This window comes from Morone saxatilis, unplaced genomic scaffold (genome assembly GCF_004916995.1).
Source record: "Morone saxatilis isolate NCDOM2014 unplaced genomic scaffold, NCSU_SB_2.0 Contig17, whole genome shotgun sequence".
NCBI lineage: Eukaryota > Metazoa > Chordata > Actinopteri > Moronidae > Morone > Morone saxatilis.
The window spans coordinates 14,747,677-14,763,352 of NW_023339729.1; the positions used below are offsets into that span (position 1 = coordinate 14,747,677).

The following is a 15,676-nucleotide window of genomic DNA, read 5'->3' on the forward strand; positions in this document are numbered from 1 at the left end:
GCGATCTACATATAGTCGCCACTCGTTTCAGAGTAACCTGTTCAAAAATTCTATGGATACCAACGCCTCTCTGTATATCACACGCCTCTCTCTCAGCATAAGCAGTCATGAGGTACACACAAAACAAGACTTGTGTCTGTACGTCATCGTCATTCTCTGTGTTAAGACATTCTCCTTTCTGTATTTCTCTACCTTGGGCACACTGGTATATTAATACAACTTCATCCTTTTTTTTTCATACTTGTTAGGACACCTCGTCTCGATGTTCGTGTCGAGCGGTCGTCAGTGAGTCACCTCGTATTGCTAGTCTTCGGACTCATTTGTAACACCTTAGTGCTATGCGTAGGCTATGTTTTCTTGTTGTCCTGTCGTTGTTGTCTTGTACATCATTTTAGACAGGTGTTCGGTCTTCGTGTGGGGGATGGATACTGTTGTCTCTCGGGGCTCCTGTAATCTTTATCTTCCTCCATCGTATTCAAGGTATCTCATTGGTCATGCGCAGTCCTGGGCTTTGTATTTCCGCCTATGCTCTACATTGGACGATAAAACTCTCTTCATGCAAATTAGATATGACCACTATATCTCACTTGATTTGAATGGGTTTTTGATCCTGGAGGTCTTGTGCGTCTTTGTTCCTTTCTTGTCTGCAGGGTCCTATGTGTGTCTGTGTGGGAGCGATCATGTTTCCTTTGTACTGTACTGTGCGCCCACTGTATTTGTGCTGTTGCCATCTCCGTTAATTACTATGGTGACTATTTGTGACCCTCCATTAACATCCTCAGCGTCCACTTAGCCTCGCAAGCCTCGGTTAAGCCAAGTAATTCAAGCAGGGGAACTAAATGATGTCTTTGCATAAGGCAGCACCTTTTTTTTTTTTTTTTTTTTTTTGTGTGTGTGCATGTGTGTGTCTTTTGTGAGTAAGCTACACTGTGCGATCATTAGAAATGGAAATGAGTGACTCCCTCGCCCCCTAAACTCATTGTCTCTCAGACATTAGGTAATTGTCTCTCGCTGCAAACCCCTCCAATATAAAAGTCTGTCTGTTAGCTCCCATTCAATGATTTAGGAGTGACTCTTTAGATTAGAACATTGCCATGAACGTGACAGGCCAGATCGCTCCGCTCATTTTTTCCTTGCCTTCCTTTCTTAAGCACCCCTCTTTTCTTCCCATCCCATTGCCTGAATTGTTAATGCGGTTTTAGGCTTGATACCCCTCTTTCATTTTCCTAATGCTCATCCTTTGCTGCTCTGTTTTTTTTCTTTTTTACATTCAGGAGACTTTCTCCCAGGGTTTTCTAAGTATTTTATCATCTGCCTCTCTAACTCTTTTACATCCCTTTCATCCGTCACTATTCGCTGGCTACTAACAATGTCATTTCAAATCCATTCCCTCACTTTTAGTGCGAATGTATAACCACTGGTGATGTTATGAATTTGATTTGATATTTGATAATTGCCATTTCACAAGAAACTAACTGAAGAACTTGTACATTATTTTGACTATATAGTTTGCATACAGTTCTGCTCTAGTAATTGCATAAAAACTGCAATTCGTCCCCAGCTATTAAGTATCTAAACTGATGTTACTGCCGGCTTTTTCCAAGCTTTAAAATGTGTCAAATTTTATGTGTGCTTTGTCTCTTTCATACCAATCTGCTGAGTCACTTCTGCAGCAGTTCCGCTCATTTTTGTTCATCCTTGGCATTGACAAAAATCATATTGTATTTGTAGTGTTGCCAAGTCGTTCGCCCTCTTCAACACCCCTCCCACCTCTTCTCTCTCAGCCCCTTTTGAAAAGTGCTTTGCCACCTATGTTTGAAATGTGGTCAATCAGCAGAGGCTGCAGCAACAATTTGTCATTTATATTTTCTCATTTATCTTCTTAGATGACTTGTAGAATGTAGACATGGAATAGAGTGTGAAGGAGGCTCCACTAATATTGAAATCTTGAAGCTATTTTGAGTCATTCTGTAATTGCTGTTATAGTATACTATGATTGTGTGTTCCCTCTATTTATGTTTGCTTTATCCTGTTCCTTTCCAGTCTATTCCAGTATTGGCAGACCAATTTTAATCCCTCACATTTCCTTCTTTATGTGAATATGATAAATGATTACTTTCTAAGTCTGACTCATACCCTTATCGCCTGCAGTGTTTGTCTCTTTTTTCCACTTTCTAACTCATCAGTGCAAGTGTCCACCAGATTAAATATTTCCTGAGAATTATTGTGTGTAGTGTTACTGTATTTTTAAATCCTCTCCATCTTTTTCTTTCCCTCAACAGATTGCCTGTGCAGTCTTCGCGGCCTTGCTCCATTTCTTCTTCTTGGCAGCCTTCACCTGGATGTTCCTGGAAGGGGTGCAGCTCTACATCATGCTGGTAGAGGTGTTCGAGAGCGAGCACTCCAGGACTAAGTACTTCTACCTGGCAGGATATGGAGTGCCTGCTGTCATAGTGGCTGTTTCTGCTGCAGTGGACTACAGGAGCTACGGCACCGACCGAGTGTAAGGACAGAGGGGTGGCAAAGAGAGCGTAGCGTGACGGAAGGATGGATGATGGGGCGAGGGAAGGAGGGAGGGAGACTGGAGTGCCTGCTGTCATTTTGGCTGCGTCTGCCACAGTGGTCTCTACAAGCTGTGGTACTTCTGAAGCGTCAATAGAGAGAGGCAGAGAGAGGCAGAGAAGAAGGAAGTGGGGGAAGTATGGGGACAAGCAGGGGAGGATGCACAAGCACTGCATGAGCACAGCAGCAACAATGTGTGAATATGGAAGGATTTAACAGGGCGGGATAGGCGAAGGGGGTGCACTGTGAAGCAGACTGAGGGAAAAAAGGAGTGGTTTAAGTGTGAGAGTGTGAGAATAGAGGAATGGAGTAGTCTGTCAGGGTGTGCACACATCCATACTGGCTTGCAATTGTTTGCTTCCCTGGAGGAAATGCAGAAAGTGAGTGGGATGATGACATACATTAAGAGCACATGGTAACGTATTCATGCATGCTTGACTTATCCCAACCCGAGACACAGGGTTAATCCATGAAAAGGCAGTCAGCATCTCATTCATATGAAGTATATGCATAATAGAATACCTACAAATACACCAGTGAACAAAATAACACTTTCACATGCGTGACTTGTCCACTTCATTCTTACTATGAGTTTGAAAAGAGCCCAACATTTTATTCATACAGTGCGTATGGATATTATGTGCATAATGTGCACATAATGTATATGTCCATGACCTCTCCACAATTCTTTGACTCTATGAAAGCGCAAGGACTAGAGAATTAACAATGTGGACACTGCATTTAAACATTTGCATTAGAAAAATCTCTTTTATAAATGAGCGACTTCATATAGATTGTAAAAGTAACAGGACACTATACAACCGTTAAATGATTCACATGCTCACGTTCTGTGCCACTCTTGGGGCTTTTTGTAGTTCAGAACTCTCAGCTCTCCACTAGGTACACATCAGCTCATAGAGGTGATGTGTAGGCCAGGGAAGAAAGGGAAAAGGGTTGAATTTAGCAGCGTTTAACCATCAAGCCACACCAATCCCTATGCCACTTAGATCAATATTTCATTGTAGGATGATCATTAAAACATGAGAGTCTGAATGCCAAGCTCTGGATGAATAATCAGGCTGCATGCCATTAGCTAACAGACAATGGGACTTGAGACAGTAGCTATGGTTCAAGAGTAAAAATGTTAAATTAAGTGATATGTTTTGGGAGAATAACAAAGACACAAATCGCACTGATATACGTAAGTTAAAAAAATATTTTCTTGTAGTTCACCCAAACAATGTTTCTGCTTTTAATTGCCTCACGTCTCATGTATTTGAAAAGAAGTTGAGTAGAAGTATTTTAATAGTACATTCCATAAAAAGCAGAAAATAAGTTATATGACTCATTCATCAGTCCAGCCTTGAAAATGGCACCGCTTATCATGTTTGACATAACACATTGAGACAAAATCTCTGGAAATATCATCTGCCATCCCTGCTGTGTCACCTTGTCACACAAAGGACCCCATTCTCTCCCATATTAGCCGGTGGCACTGAGTCTCATTCACCTCCTATAATGAAGGTTGCTATGACTTAGCAGAGGAGCCCTAATGGTGGATACAGTGACACAGGCAGGGACCCATAATGGAAGGCTCTCTAATGTGGTGGAAATTGAAAGATTAATAATTCAAAAGCAGCTGGTCATGAATCAGTCGGCCATTTTGCTCCAGCGGTTTTTCTCTGACACCTTTTGCTGCAACCCGTTGGGTCTGACCTCAGTGGAGGGCAGTCGGGGACATTTTTTTTCCTCCCCTGCTGCTGCAGTTGATGAGTGAAGATGTTTGGGGTGATATAATTTAGCATACAGCAGTATATCTTTTACTACCAAATGCTAAGCTTGTGGTCAGAAATGGGTGTGTATGATTGTGTGTGTACATGCATGTCCTCTGTCTCCGAATGTGTGGGTGCATGATTGTGTGTATATATTAAGTGTGTGTGTGTGTGTCCCTCCCCTTTTCCTTTAACCTCACCACAGCCATTCCCAGACTCCATAAATAGCCTGGTATGAGGGCTACATCCATAACTCAGTATTCAAATGAACACAGTCATGTCATATTTTTGTGACCGCAGGATGTGGCCATGTCATATATCTGTGCCCTTAGAGGGAAGTAAAGGTTTATTTATCACAGGTGCTCATCCCTCGTTGTCTCTCCTTCTGTATGTGATGTATGTTCGAGGTGTGCGTATTTACTTCATTCTGCAGCACCTTTCTCACTGTTCTTCATCTCTTTCACTTTTTCACCCTCCCAATTCCTTTTGTCCTCCCTTTATCGGGATGTATTCGATATACTGTATCTCATATAATGTACTGCTTTTTTCCCCTCTTTACCTCATTTGTGTGTGTGTGTGTAACTATGATGCATGTCCTGTCCTCTGATGGTAAATCCTTGCTACCCTACATCCATCTGAGAGTGGAGCATGTTTTTAATCCCTATGCGTCTTTCCTCTCCTGCTCTTCTCCCCCTCTGTTTCTCATGCATGATGTCTCTCTCTCCCTCTTACTCACTCTTTCTCTTCCTCTGTCTCTGTAGGTGCTGGCTGCGATTGGACACGTACTTTATATGGAGCTTCATAGGCCCTGCTACACTTATCATTATGGTGAGATACACATACATGCATGCTCACACACATACTTGACATACAGTAGCATTACATGAACAGAGTAGACTGACTGCTACATGTTCATGCAGCAGTGACGTGTTACATTAAATCTCCTACAAGGTTTGCTTGAGCTCCTCAGCAGTGGAAGCAGAAGGAATTTATGTGTCAACTTAATAATTCCCACTTTTGGAGTAACTCTTAAGTGGGCACATATTCCAACAAGCTGGAGATCTTTAGACATAAAGCACAAACCACAGTTAAGAACTAAACAAAGTTATGTTGCTCTTATGCACTTATTTGATGATACAGGCATTGTACTTCTTCCTGACCTTGTTACTTTATTACAATGCAGCCCAATTACACAGTAAAAAGGGAAACACAGTCAAGAATGAATGATGCTTCAGCAGTCAGAAAACTGCTCTGAGGAGCAGGAACAGGCATCATACCTTAAACAAGTAAACAGAGCCAGAAATAGAGTAGATGACTTGACAGACACACTGACAAAAAAAGCAAAATAACCCCATAAAAAATTGTGTTTGGGAAACAGAGAATGATGTTCCCAATTAGGTGAATGCCAGTATGTACACTGATTCTCTGTACTCATTTATGAAATGTCAGGGAGGCTATCACTCATCTAACCAGGGCAGTAAGTAGGAGTGGTGTAGGTGGGACCACAATGTTATGGCTCTATGTCCATTGGTAACATATACAGCCTCAGACCCAGCACAACACTCCAGACAGTCATTATTAAACCACTCTATCTATGCATTAGCAGGCCAAAAGAATAGACAGCATCTGTGAGAACTGGATTTCTATTGTAACAATGATCCTCAATGGATGTAATGACTGCTGTATTTTCCCCTGATGCTCAAGCTGCTGTATTTTGAGCACATAAAGGGGCTGTTGATTGTGGGCTGATACTGTGTCCCCAAGCCAATTACTGCTGGAAGGGAAAATGAAATGATATGCACTGTGTGTGAGTGAATTGTTGTGGTGACATTGTGTCTTTAATTAGGCTTGTTGCTGCAGAATATTAACTGGTATGTGTGTGTGTCTGTGTGTGTTTTAGCTGAATGTAATCTTCCTCGGTATCGCTCTTTATAAGATGTTCCATCATACGGCCATTCTCAAACCAGACTCTGGATGTCTGGACAACATCAAGTAAGTACATGTATGCATACTGTCACTGCCATCACACCAGCACGCCTGGTTTTGAAAGCGGGAGTGATTATGCCTGTGTGTATGGATTATGTTATACTTTTATTTGCTTTCTTGCAGAGAGTTAAATAATAAGATTGATAGCTCTCTCATGTCTGGCTGTTGAATATGGAGGTGGAGCCTTAGGTGCTTAGGTTAGCATTAAGACTGGAAACAAGGGCAAACAGCAAACCAAACTGTCAGATGGCAACAAGATTCTCATACCAGCACATCTAAAGCTTACTAAGTAACATGTTATATCTTGTGTGTTTTGTATGAACAAAAACCAAAGTATAAAACTACAAGTTGTGTCTTTTTTACAAGGGGTTATATGCCAGACTATTTTTTGCCCCGGAGAGAACTAGTCACGCCACCTCCTGTAAAAGGGCAAAAATATGTTTCTAATTTTCAGTTTGTGTGCCGATCATACAAACAAGATATGAAGCGTTAATAGTGAGCTTTAGATTTGGTTTGCTTTAGACACAGCCTGCTGGTTTCAACTTTGCATTTATCATACAGACTTGAGAGTGGCATCCATCTTCTCATCAAGCTCTCAGCAAAAAAAGCTAATAAATGTCTAACTACGTCTGTCAACCTTTTTTTGTTTTGCATGTTAGCATGAAGCACATTCTCATCTCATTGAATTCATCGTATTCCCAGTCCCAGTCATTACTACTTAGATCACCCTCAGAGAATGTCACTGAAATATGACTTCATTTCCACTGATTCTCTGCCTGCTAAGCTAACTAATCAGGATTGCGTTTTTTTTCCTGTTCCAGTGCAGCTCAAGACAAAAGGCTCAGTCTAATTCAAACAATATGCCATGGCTCAGAGCTCAACGCCTTACTGAGGCACAGCTCAGAATATCAAATGTAAAACACGAAATGGCTCACCCATTCGATTTATCATTTAAATATTACTGCCAATGTATCTTTCATGACAGCAGTTTTAAGTAGGACTTCAAGTGGGAAGCGCTTCAGAAATACAGACGAAACCAGCTGATCTTCAGTGCAGTTTAGAGAAATGTAATCAAAAAGCCTGATGAAAGATGAAAATCAAAGAGCAATTTAGAATATGATGCTTTCGGATCTTTTTTTCCTTTTTAATGACTTTCCTTCTTCTTTTTGAGCACACTGAAGGCTGAATAGATTTTAATCTATTTCACTTCATTAGTCATGTCTTATAGTGGTTCATTTACTTGTTAATCATCATCATGCCCTTTTTGTCTTATTATTTTTTCTTCCTTTTGTTTTCTTTGTCTCTTTAACTCCAAGCCATCACAAGTTGTCTTTGTTGTGGATTGGCTCTGGTAAGGCCACTCTCCAATCAGGTTGCCTTTCGTCTTCCTGAAGACATTTTGATTGGTTTGCTTGTTGTCTTATTTGTTGTAGAACCTGCCTAGAGTTTATGCATTTCCCTAAATTAACCATTAACCTGCCTTGTGAAATGGATTACTTGTTGATGTGTGATTTGTGAGCTCCTGTGACCTATAGACTTAATGTGCTATTGAAATATTATAATGGTGAGATGTGAATGAGGGGAAACAGAGCTGAGAGAAAAATCATGACTCAAGGGAGCACTGGAGGAAGAGTTGGTATGAAGGGATGGAAAAGAGAGGGATGATTGTACCCTTTATTGAAGAGGGTCGTCAGACGAGCTTTATTGGAGTTTCTGTCTCGCCTGAATGGTGCCACAGAGGGCAACATCGAATCAATCACCTCAGTCTCACTCACTTACTCTCCTCCTCTTTCTCTTTTCCTTCCTCCTGACTCTCCTAATATCTCCCCCTCTGTGTTTTTCTCTCTCCACCCCCCACCTCCTTCTTCCCTTACCCCCTTTCTCCGCCTCCAATCCCTCACGAGAGGTGATCACTGCCCAGTCAGCCAATCAAATTAACAGCCATCTTTGCAGCTGTGGCAGACCCTGAAACTGTGACCTTTAGTGGGAAATGTCATTTATAATGGCTGTAATGTCCCTATACTTACTGCCCAGTGGAGCCACTCACATGGCCACACGCAGAATCACACGCACACGCTCAAGGGAGGACTTACAATGCATACACATGCCTCGACACGACCAACTTCCTTTGACATTTGGCCTTTATGATTCTCTCTCTTTATTTGAAATGGCCGTTCACAGCCTTGGAAACTTTTATGAAATTTAATTCCACTAAAATGTTATAGTCACAATTGCACTAACAGACTTCAGTGCCCCTTTTTGCCTGTGAAAACGTCTTTTACACTCTGCTGTGCATGACAGAGTGAGGGATAGAGTTTGGATGTAACTTTGGAAAAAAAAAACTTGTAGGCTTGACTTTTCTCTACCCTAGTGGCTGACGTCAGCTGGCTTATAACCTCCCCTCCCTCTCTTGAGATGGTATCTAAATGAGCAAATCCACTACCTCTCTATTCTCTCACTCTTTTCGTAAGAGTGTAATTCTTTTTGGCAAAACTTCCCACTGTTTTCTCTATCCCTCTCCCACAGCGATGGGATTCGGAAGGAACCCTCTATAACCCCTTTCTCCTGCCTCATGGTCCCACATGCATCAAACTCTGCTGAATAGCTTTTCTGATTCAGGGAGAGAGACAAGCCTTTTCATGTTATCTTACTTAAAATGCAGCTTGCAACATATACTTATATACATAACTTATACTTAATTATAATGTGACGTAGCAAATGATTTAATGAAATTGTAATTCAAATTTCCCCCTTTCAATTACTTCCCCTCTTCTGTAGGTCTTGGGTGATCGGGGCCATAGCCCTGCTGTGTCTGCTGGGCCTGACATGGGCTTTTGGCCTGATGTACATCAACGAGAGCACCGTCATCATGGCCTACCTTTTCACCATCTTCAACTCCTTGCAGGGCATGTTCATCTTCATCTTTCACTGCATACTGCAGAAGAAGGTGAGGGGGGAAAACAGACAAAGCTAAACAGAAATAGACAGATGGTGTGACGGGCAGACAAATACAGACACACGCAGACACAAACACACACATGCTAGCACTGATCAGTAGAGACACCAAAAATACCTGCAAAGCTGTCACAGGTTTGATTGGTCATTCAGTAACGCTGATGACACTGCTCAATTCTCTCACTGTGGCAGCAGGTAACAAACCGAGCTGCTAATCTTTCCTGGACAAAAAAGATGTTTTTCATCATCAGGCAGAGTCATCAATCCTGAAATAGCTTGTTCAAAACTTTGGTAATATGTAGCTCGAAATATTTTAAATTTTGAACACATGCAGAGGAAATATATGTCTGTTTTGATCTCAGGTCTCAGTGGCAGTGTTTGCATCACTCCTCTGATGCTGACTTCTCTGAGGCTTCTATGATTTAATACATTAACCTCGCTCACACTGATACACAGCTCCCCTTGCAACTCCTCTTTCATTTTGAAAAGTTGACCTCCTTCATATATGTTTGGGTATAGTTGGCCTAAAGGATTAGATGCCTTTGTGAATGCATATGTTCCCCTTTTTTAAATTTAAATTATATGATGGCTTCCAGGAAGATCCTACACATCCTGGGATATTTTTACAGAGTCTCCCACACACTGTCAGTGCCTTGGAGTACAGAAGAGGAGTAGGACATGGAAAGAAAATTCATCAAATGCTTAATACTCTCGTCTGGCTGCCGTCCCACAGAGAGTTTTTAGTGTACGACCAATAAACAAGCCATGGGATCAGGTATCCTGAGAGATATGTCCTCAGAACAGAACTGAGGTTTTCTTTGGCTACGGCCCAACATGGTTTCTCCCGAGATCCATGGAGCAACTCACCACACAGCTGTTCAAACAGAGCATGTGGCAATACACGTCTGCCAGTCCAACAAGCTTGTTAAAAAGCAATTACAGTCCTATTTGTTCTAACTTGATTGTGATCTAAATGCAGATGTTCTGTGTGTACAAGTGCATCATATGTCTCCCAAAGGAATATGTCCATTTCAGATGGATATGTGGCAGTAATAACATTTCGGGTGGATGCTGATGGGAGAAAGTTTACGAAGTTAATCCTTTAATGTCTAAATTGTTATGGAGTTAGTGTTTGCACAAGGAATTTGAGTAGAATAAGAAGTTAACAGAGACACTATATCAAGTTAAGCCTTTCCTGTTTCTTCCTCTTAGTATGTCATCTCAAAAATATGCTCCAATATGTGCAAGTTAAAAGTGGCTCATCAGTCAGTTCCTCCTCCTTCACATTAGCTTTCTTTAAATTGAATATATGCGCGTAGTGTGTTTGTGTGTAACGCTCTCCATCACACCCCTCCCCTGTCCAGGTGCGTAAAGAGTACGGCAAATGTCTGCGTACGCACTGCTGCAGTGGCAAGAGCGTGGAGACGTCTATTTCCTCCTCCAGCAAGACCACCACGTCACGGACCCCGGGCCGCTACTCCACAGGCTCACAGGTGAGCTTACCTGCCTGCACACCTGGACGCTACAGCACAGCAGACTCTCAGGTGAGGCCGGAGCACGCCATTAGGGTTTTGGGTTATCGCTGATCACTTTCAACTTCAATTTTATTGTAGGCAGACTTTAACAAGCAAAAAAAACAACACTTTTTATATGGACATTGTGAATATCTGATTATGTTAGAACTACAGTATTTACAATATGGGACGACTTAAAATGTGGATTTTGTGTTGAAAGTGAGATAGCCCAAACCCTGACTTACACCTCCTCAAATTGATGCTGACACACAGGTAGATGGAGTATAAATGGCATTGACGGGTGATTATTTTCCCCCACCTGTTTCTCTCTCACTGGTCGTTGCTTTGCTTTTTCTTTCTCTCTTCTCCTGCACTAATTTGCCCTTCTTTTGCACATCACACCCCCATATATTACGTTTCTTACCATATTTCTTTCCCTCTTTTGTCTTCATGTCGTCCCTCTCTTGACTTGTCCCTGCCCTCTTCCCTTTATTCCTTCTCCCCTTCATTATTGCTACTCCTCTGTGTCTTTGTCCACACCTTCTCTACCTACTTTTCCCTCTATTCCTCTTTCTCGTCTTTTCTCCTGTGTACAGAGTCGTATCAGGCGGATGTGGAATGACACTGTGAGGAAACAGGAGTCTTCCTTCATCACTGGAGACATCAATAGCTCCGCCACGCTCAACAGAGGTAACCACGGGATACCTACCATTTGCATCCTCATCACTGTCACCATATCTACTTTATTAATAGCGGGAGGCTCAGACAGCATACGCTGTCATTTAGTAAAGTGGTAGGAGTCCAAACTTCTGATAATGGCACTGTGTTCTTGTAGAGAGGAAGATTAGCAGAATAGAGTGTAAATATCACTTCCTACTTTGTTGGTGCTTCAAAGGATGACATTACAGGAGGGAGAGTTAGAAGCAGACTCTTGCTCAAACTAAAACATCAACCAGTTTGTACTCCCATTATAAATCTATATAGTACAGAGCTGACTGTGCTACAGAGCGCTTCTGTACTTTCCTTTTTAAAGGATATTCATCTTTTGAAGCATTTGTGGGGTGATAAATCCTTTACGTTAAAGTATGTGTGCAAGTCTTGAGCTGAACACCAATGGTCTCTTTATTATAATACTATAAGTTATGCACAGTTGCTTTAGATTAATGCTTTACTATTAGTTAAATGTAGTAGTGTGTCACTTTAGGTGGTGCTTTTAAAATTTAGCATGAGTTTGTTTTCACCACAGCACTATAGTATATGTATGGTGAAGTAGGGAAAACTTTTGCAGTGTTTTTGCTTTAGAATCTGTACGTTCAGCCTAGCTCATCTTACTATACGAAGGCTACTTTTGTTACGAAATGAACATCAAATTAAATGAACATTATGCTCAGTGCACTGTATTCGGAGCTGACTCTTACTGTCCCTCCAGAGTAAGCCACTTTAAGAATGAAGTATAGATAGATAAGTATAGCTGTCTGAGGTCTAGGGTAATGAGGACATAGACACCCAAACGGCCAGACATTTCCACACACACGCACATACTGTCATTTGTTAGTCTCTAACTCGAGGTGTGGCCCTCACTTCCTTCAGGCCACTAATAAGCTGTTAGCATGACAGATTGATGCTAAAGCAGACACGGTGTGTGTCAGCAGCTGAATTATCACACACTTAGTGAGGCAGAGCTTAAGACACCCCCACCTCCTCCCTCCCTCACACTTTAAAGTATGGTGCAGAGAGCTACTTAGCCAGTAGATTTCAAATGACTACACACTGTGGCTTAGTGAGTAAGGATGGGGTGGAATAAATGGGATATTCTGATAGGAGACTGACTTGTTGAAATTGGTAAAATGAAGAAGGAATGTGTTAATTTTAACGTTGAAATACATTTTAAGACATTTTTATGTGTTTATGTGTTATATATATATTTTTTATTTTATTTATTTATTTATTTATTTTTTTTTTTTACCAAAGAATCTACTCTATTCTATTATATTCTCCAAAAATCATTCAGTATTAAGTATTCTGCCACACTCCACTTTCTCCATTCAGTCCATCCAGTCAATTTATTCTACCTCGAACTGTCGGCCAAGTTCAGGCTGCTGGCCAATTTCTTATTTCTAAAAAGGTAAATAGTAATGAAGTTTTACTAATATGAACTGTGGTATCCCAAAACAGTGGATTTAAGAGTAAGATAACTAAAATGTTGTGGTATTTTCTTTTAGCTACACACTGGTGCCTCTTACCAAAATCCCCTGTCACAACAGAGAGGTTTTAGTGTCTCAGTTTTTTCCCTGTAGCCTATGGTTTGAAGCTATGTGTCATACATACTCACTTAGGAGTAGTAGAGGTAGTGTATTACATTAAGGGGACCATACAACACAAGGATTAATGTATAGAAGCTGTCACAGTCATTCGTCTTCTGTTTTTCTGCAGTGTCTTTATGTGTACATGATCTGTCTCCCACCTAGGGAAGAAAATGCACTTTTTTGTAGCCCTTTTGTCCATTAACTATCCTGTAGTCATGCTGCTCTGCTCAAGCGTATAGAACTGCAGCACAATCTTCTTCGAGCTACGCTACTCTCTCTTCGTCTCTCTCTCTCGTCCTCTCCCTCGGCTCGGCCTGTATGCAGTGGCTGCAAGAATGACTTGTCAAGCTTTTTCTTGGCTTTCACCTCAAACTATGTTTGCTTGTTTGATTTACTTGTCCTCTTCTCTCCCTCTTTCTTCCACACACTCACTTTCCATCTCACTCTCCCTTCTTCTTTTTCCTTCTCGCTTACTTACACTCTACAATGTCTACATGCTCTGTCCTTCAACCTCTATCTCTGCCTTTTTTTTCTCGAGTGCTTTTCTCTTTTTCTCTCTTGACTTGGCTGTTGCTTTTCCTCTCTCTCTCTCTCTCCCTCTCTCGACTTGGCTGTTGCTCTTCTTCTTCCTCTCTCTCTCTCTCTCTCTCTCTCTATCTGCCTGTACCAGGAGCCATGGCTAATCATCTTATAACTAATGCTCTCCTTCGTCCCCATGGTACTAACAATCCTTATAACACTCTCCTGGGGGACTCGGCAGTCTATAACAACCCAGCCGTGGGCATGTACAACACCCAAGGTGTGCCTGATGTTCCTATTATAAATGTACAACACTTGGAAAGTTAGCTTGGAGTTATTTTTTTCACTACATTACATTTATTTTGCATGGTTATTTCATTTTAAAATGTTTGCTACCGTGATACACTTTTGGCTGCATATCTGATCTAGCCTTATTATGGCTCCCAAGTGAGGCAATCAATCACACTGCAATAATCTCTCACAAAGGACACCCACTGGGCAGTTCTCACAGCACATAAATGTGGAGAGGAAATTCTGTTGATGATTTATCGAAACAGTATAACAAGTTCACATGCTGATTTATTGTGTGCTATAGATGCATGCTATATGTTACTGGCTGCAGATTCACTTTCACTCTTTTATAAGCTACTTGGGAGCCATGAAATATTTGTACTTTTTTGTGTAAATGTTCGATTTTATACACTATATGCTTCATTTTTGACTGTCATTTTGTATGTGTCAGTCGGGACTTGTGTATTGCTTGTCTTAGTGCATGTCTACTGTATATAAACTATGTTTTAAATGGAATTTGTGAGGTGTGTTTTTATGTTTCCTCTGTGTTATAAAAATAAGTAATAATAATAATGAACTATTTAATAGCAGCTAGTTAACAGTGAGACCATGAAAAACAGAGTTTGATTTTGAGACATATGGTCTCTTTGTTTTAATTTTTTTCATCATACCTCTAATTACCTTGCAAATGTTGATCTTGTAGCTGCTGAAAGTTATTTCTTTTGATATATGAACTTACATCTGTGTCTTTTCTCCCTTCTCCTTCATGCTGTCCATTAGCACCTTACCGAGACACAAGTATGGGCTAAATTAATACTCACCTACTTATAACATCGACTTTCTTTTCTCTTTTCTTGCTTCAGTACTCATTTTCAGTCTAATCTATGTCCAAACAGTAGTTTGCAGCTGTTTTTTTTTTTTTTCAAAATTGTTGTTGTCAGTCCATATAATACACTTGCGTAATTTAGCTTTTAACATATTCTTTTAAAATATGCTGTTCTAAAAACAATTTCCTTGAATATTCCAAATTGCAAATTGACGTTTGAGTTATAAAAGAGATGCAGTAGGTTTGCCCTTAAAATGGCTTGCAATGTAATAAATAGTAGAAATAATTAAGTGTCACTTCAAAACATTTATCTTATTTTACAGTGAAACTCTAACTCTTCTTTTTGTATTGCTGTAGTGCTGGCAGTAATTGAGAAAAGAAAATACTTCTGAGGTTTCTCTTAAATGAATTATGGACGCTTGAAGCATTTTTCCTTCCAAGAAAATTATCATTGCTACTTTTTAATCCTCAATTCACAGCACATGCTATGATATCAAACAATAATTAAAATCTCTCTTCTGAAAAATCCACTTAGTTTATTTAAGAATCCTAGTAATTATTACTTTTTTTATAATTATTTGTTCCTCAGAGGGCATCCTGAACAACGCAAGAGACTCCAGTGTTATGGATACGCTCCCTCTAAATGGTAATCATGCCAACAACTACAGCATGGCCAGCAGTGAGTACTTGAGCGACTGCGTCCAGATTCTAGACCGTAGTGGTGGCTATGGCACCCACAGCAACCACAAGGAGACCACCCTGGAGAAGAAGATCCTGAAGGAGCTGACCTCCAATTACATCCCATCCTACCTAAACAACCATGAGCGAGCCACCACCGAGCGCAATCACAACCTGATGAACAAGCTGGTCAACAGCAGCATGGCCAATGGAGGTGACTGGTTTGATTTAAAACATTTCAGGTTTAGACAGGCACACATGTTTGGT

The 15,676-nt window shown here is 40.8% G+C and overlaps 1 protein-coding gene across 1 annotated transcript in view; it reads left to right on the forward strand.

The window, feature by feature from the left end:
- Window positions 1-15,676, forward strand: part of adgrl3.1 (adhesion G protein-coupled receptor L3.1) — a 113,193-nt gene that overhangs the window by 93,914 nt on the left and 3,603 nt on the right. The window contains exons 17-25 of the mRNA XM_035659666.1: window positions 2,283-2,503; window positions 5,096-5,162; window positions 6,235-6,326; window positions 9,099-9,267; window positions 10,640-10,819; window positions 11,386-11,479; window positions 13,766-13,894; window positions 14,686-14,703; window positions 15,321-15,623. Coding sequence (XP_035515559.1) covers window positions 2,283-2,503; window positions 5,096-5,162; window positions 6,235-6,326; window positions 9,099-9,267; window positions 10,640-10,819; window positions 11,386-11,479; window positions 13,766-13,894; window positions 14,686-14,703; window positions 15,321-15,623 — 1,273 coding nt within the window. The remainder of the gene's footprint in view (window positions 1-2,282; window positions 2,504-5,095; window positions 5,163-6,234; window positions 6,327-9,098; window positions 9,268-10,639; window positions 10,820-11,385; window positions 11,480-13,765; window positions 13,895-14,685; window positions 14,704-15,320; window positions 15,624-15,676) is intronic.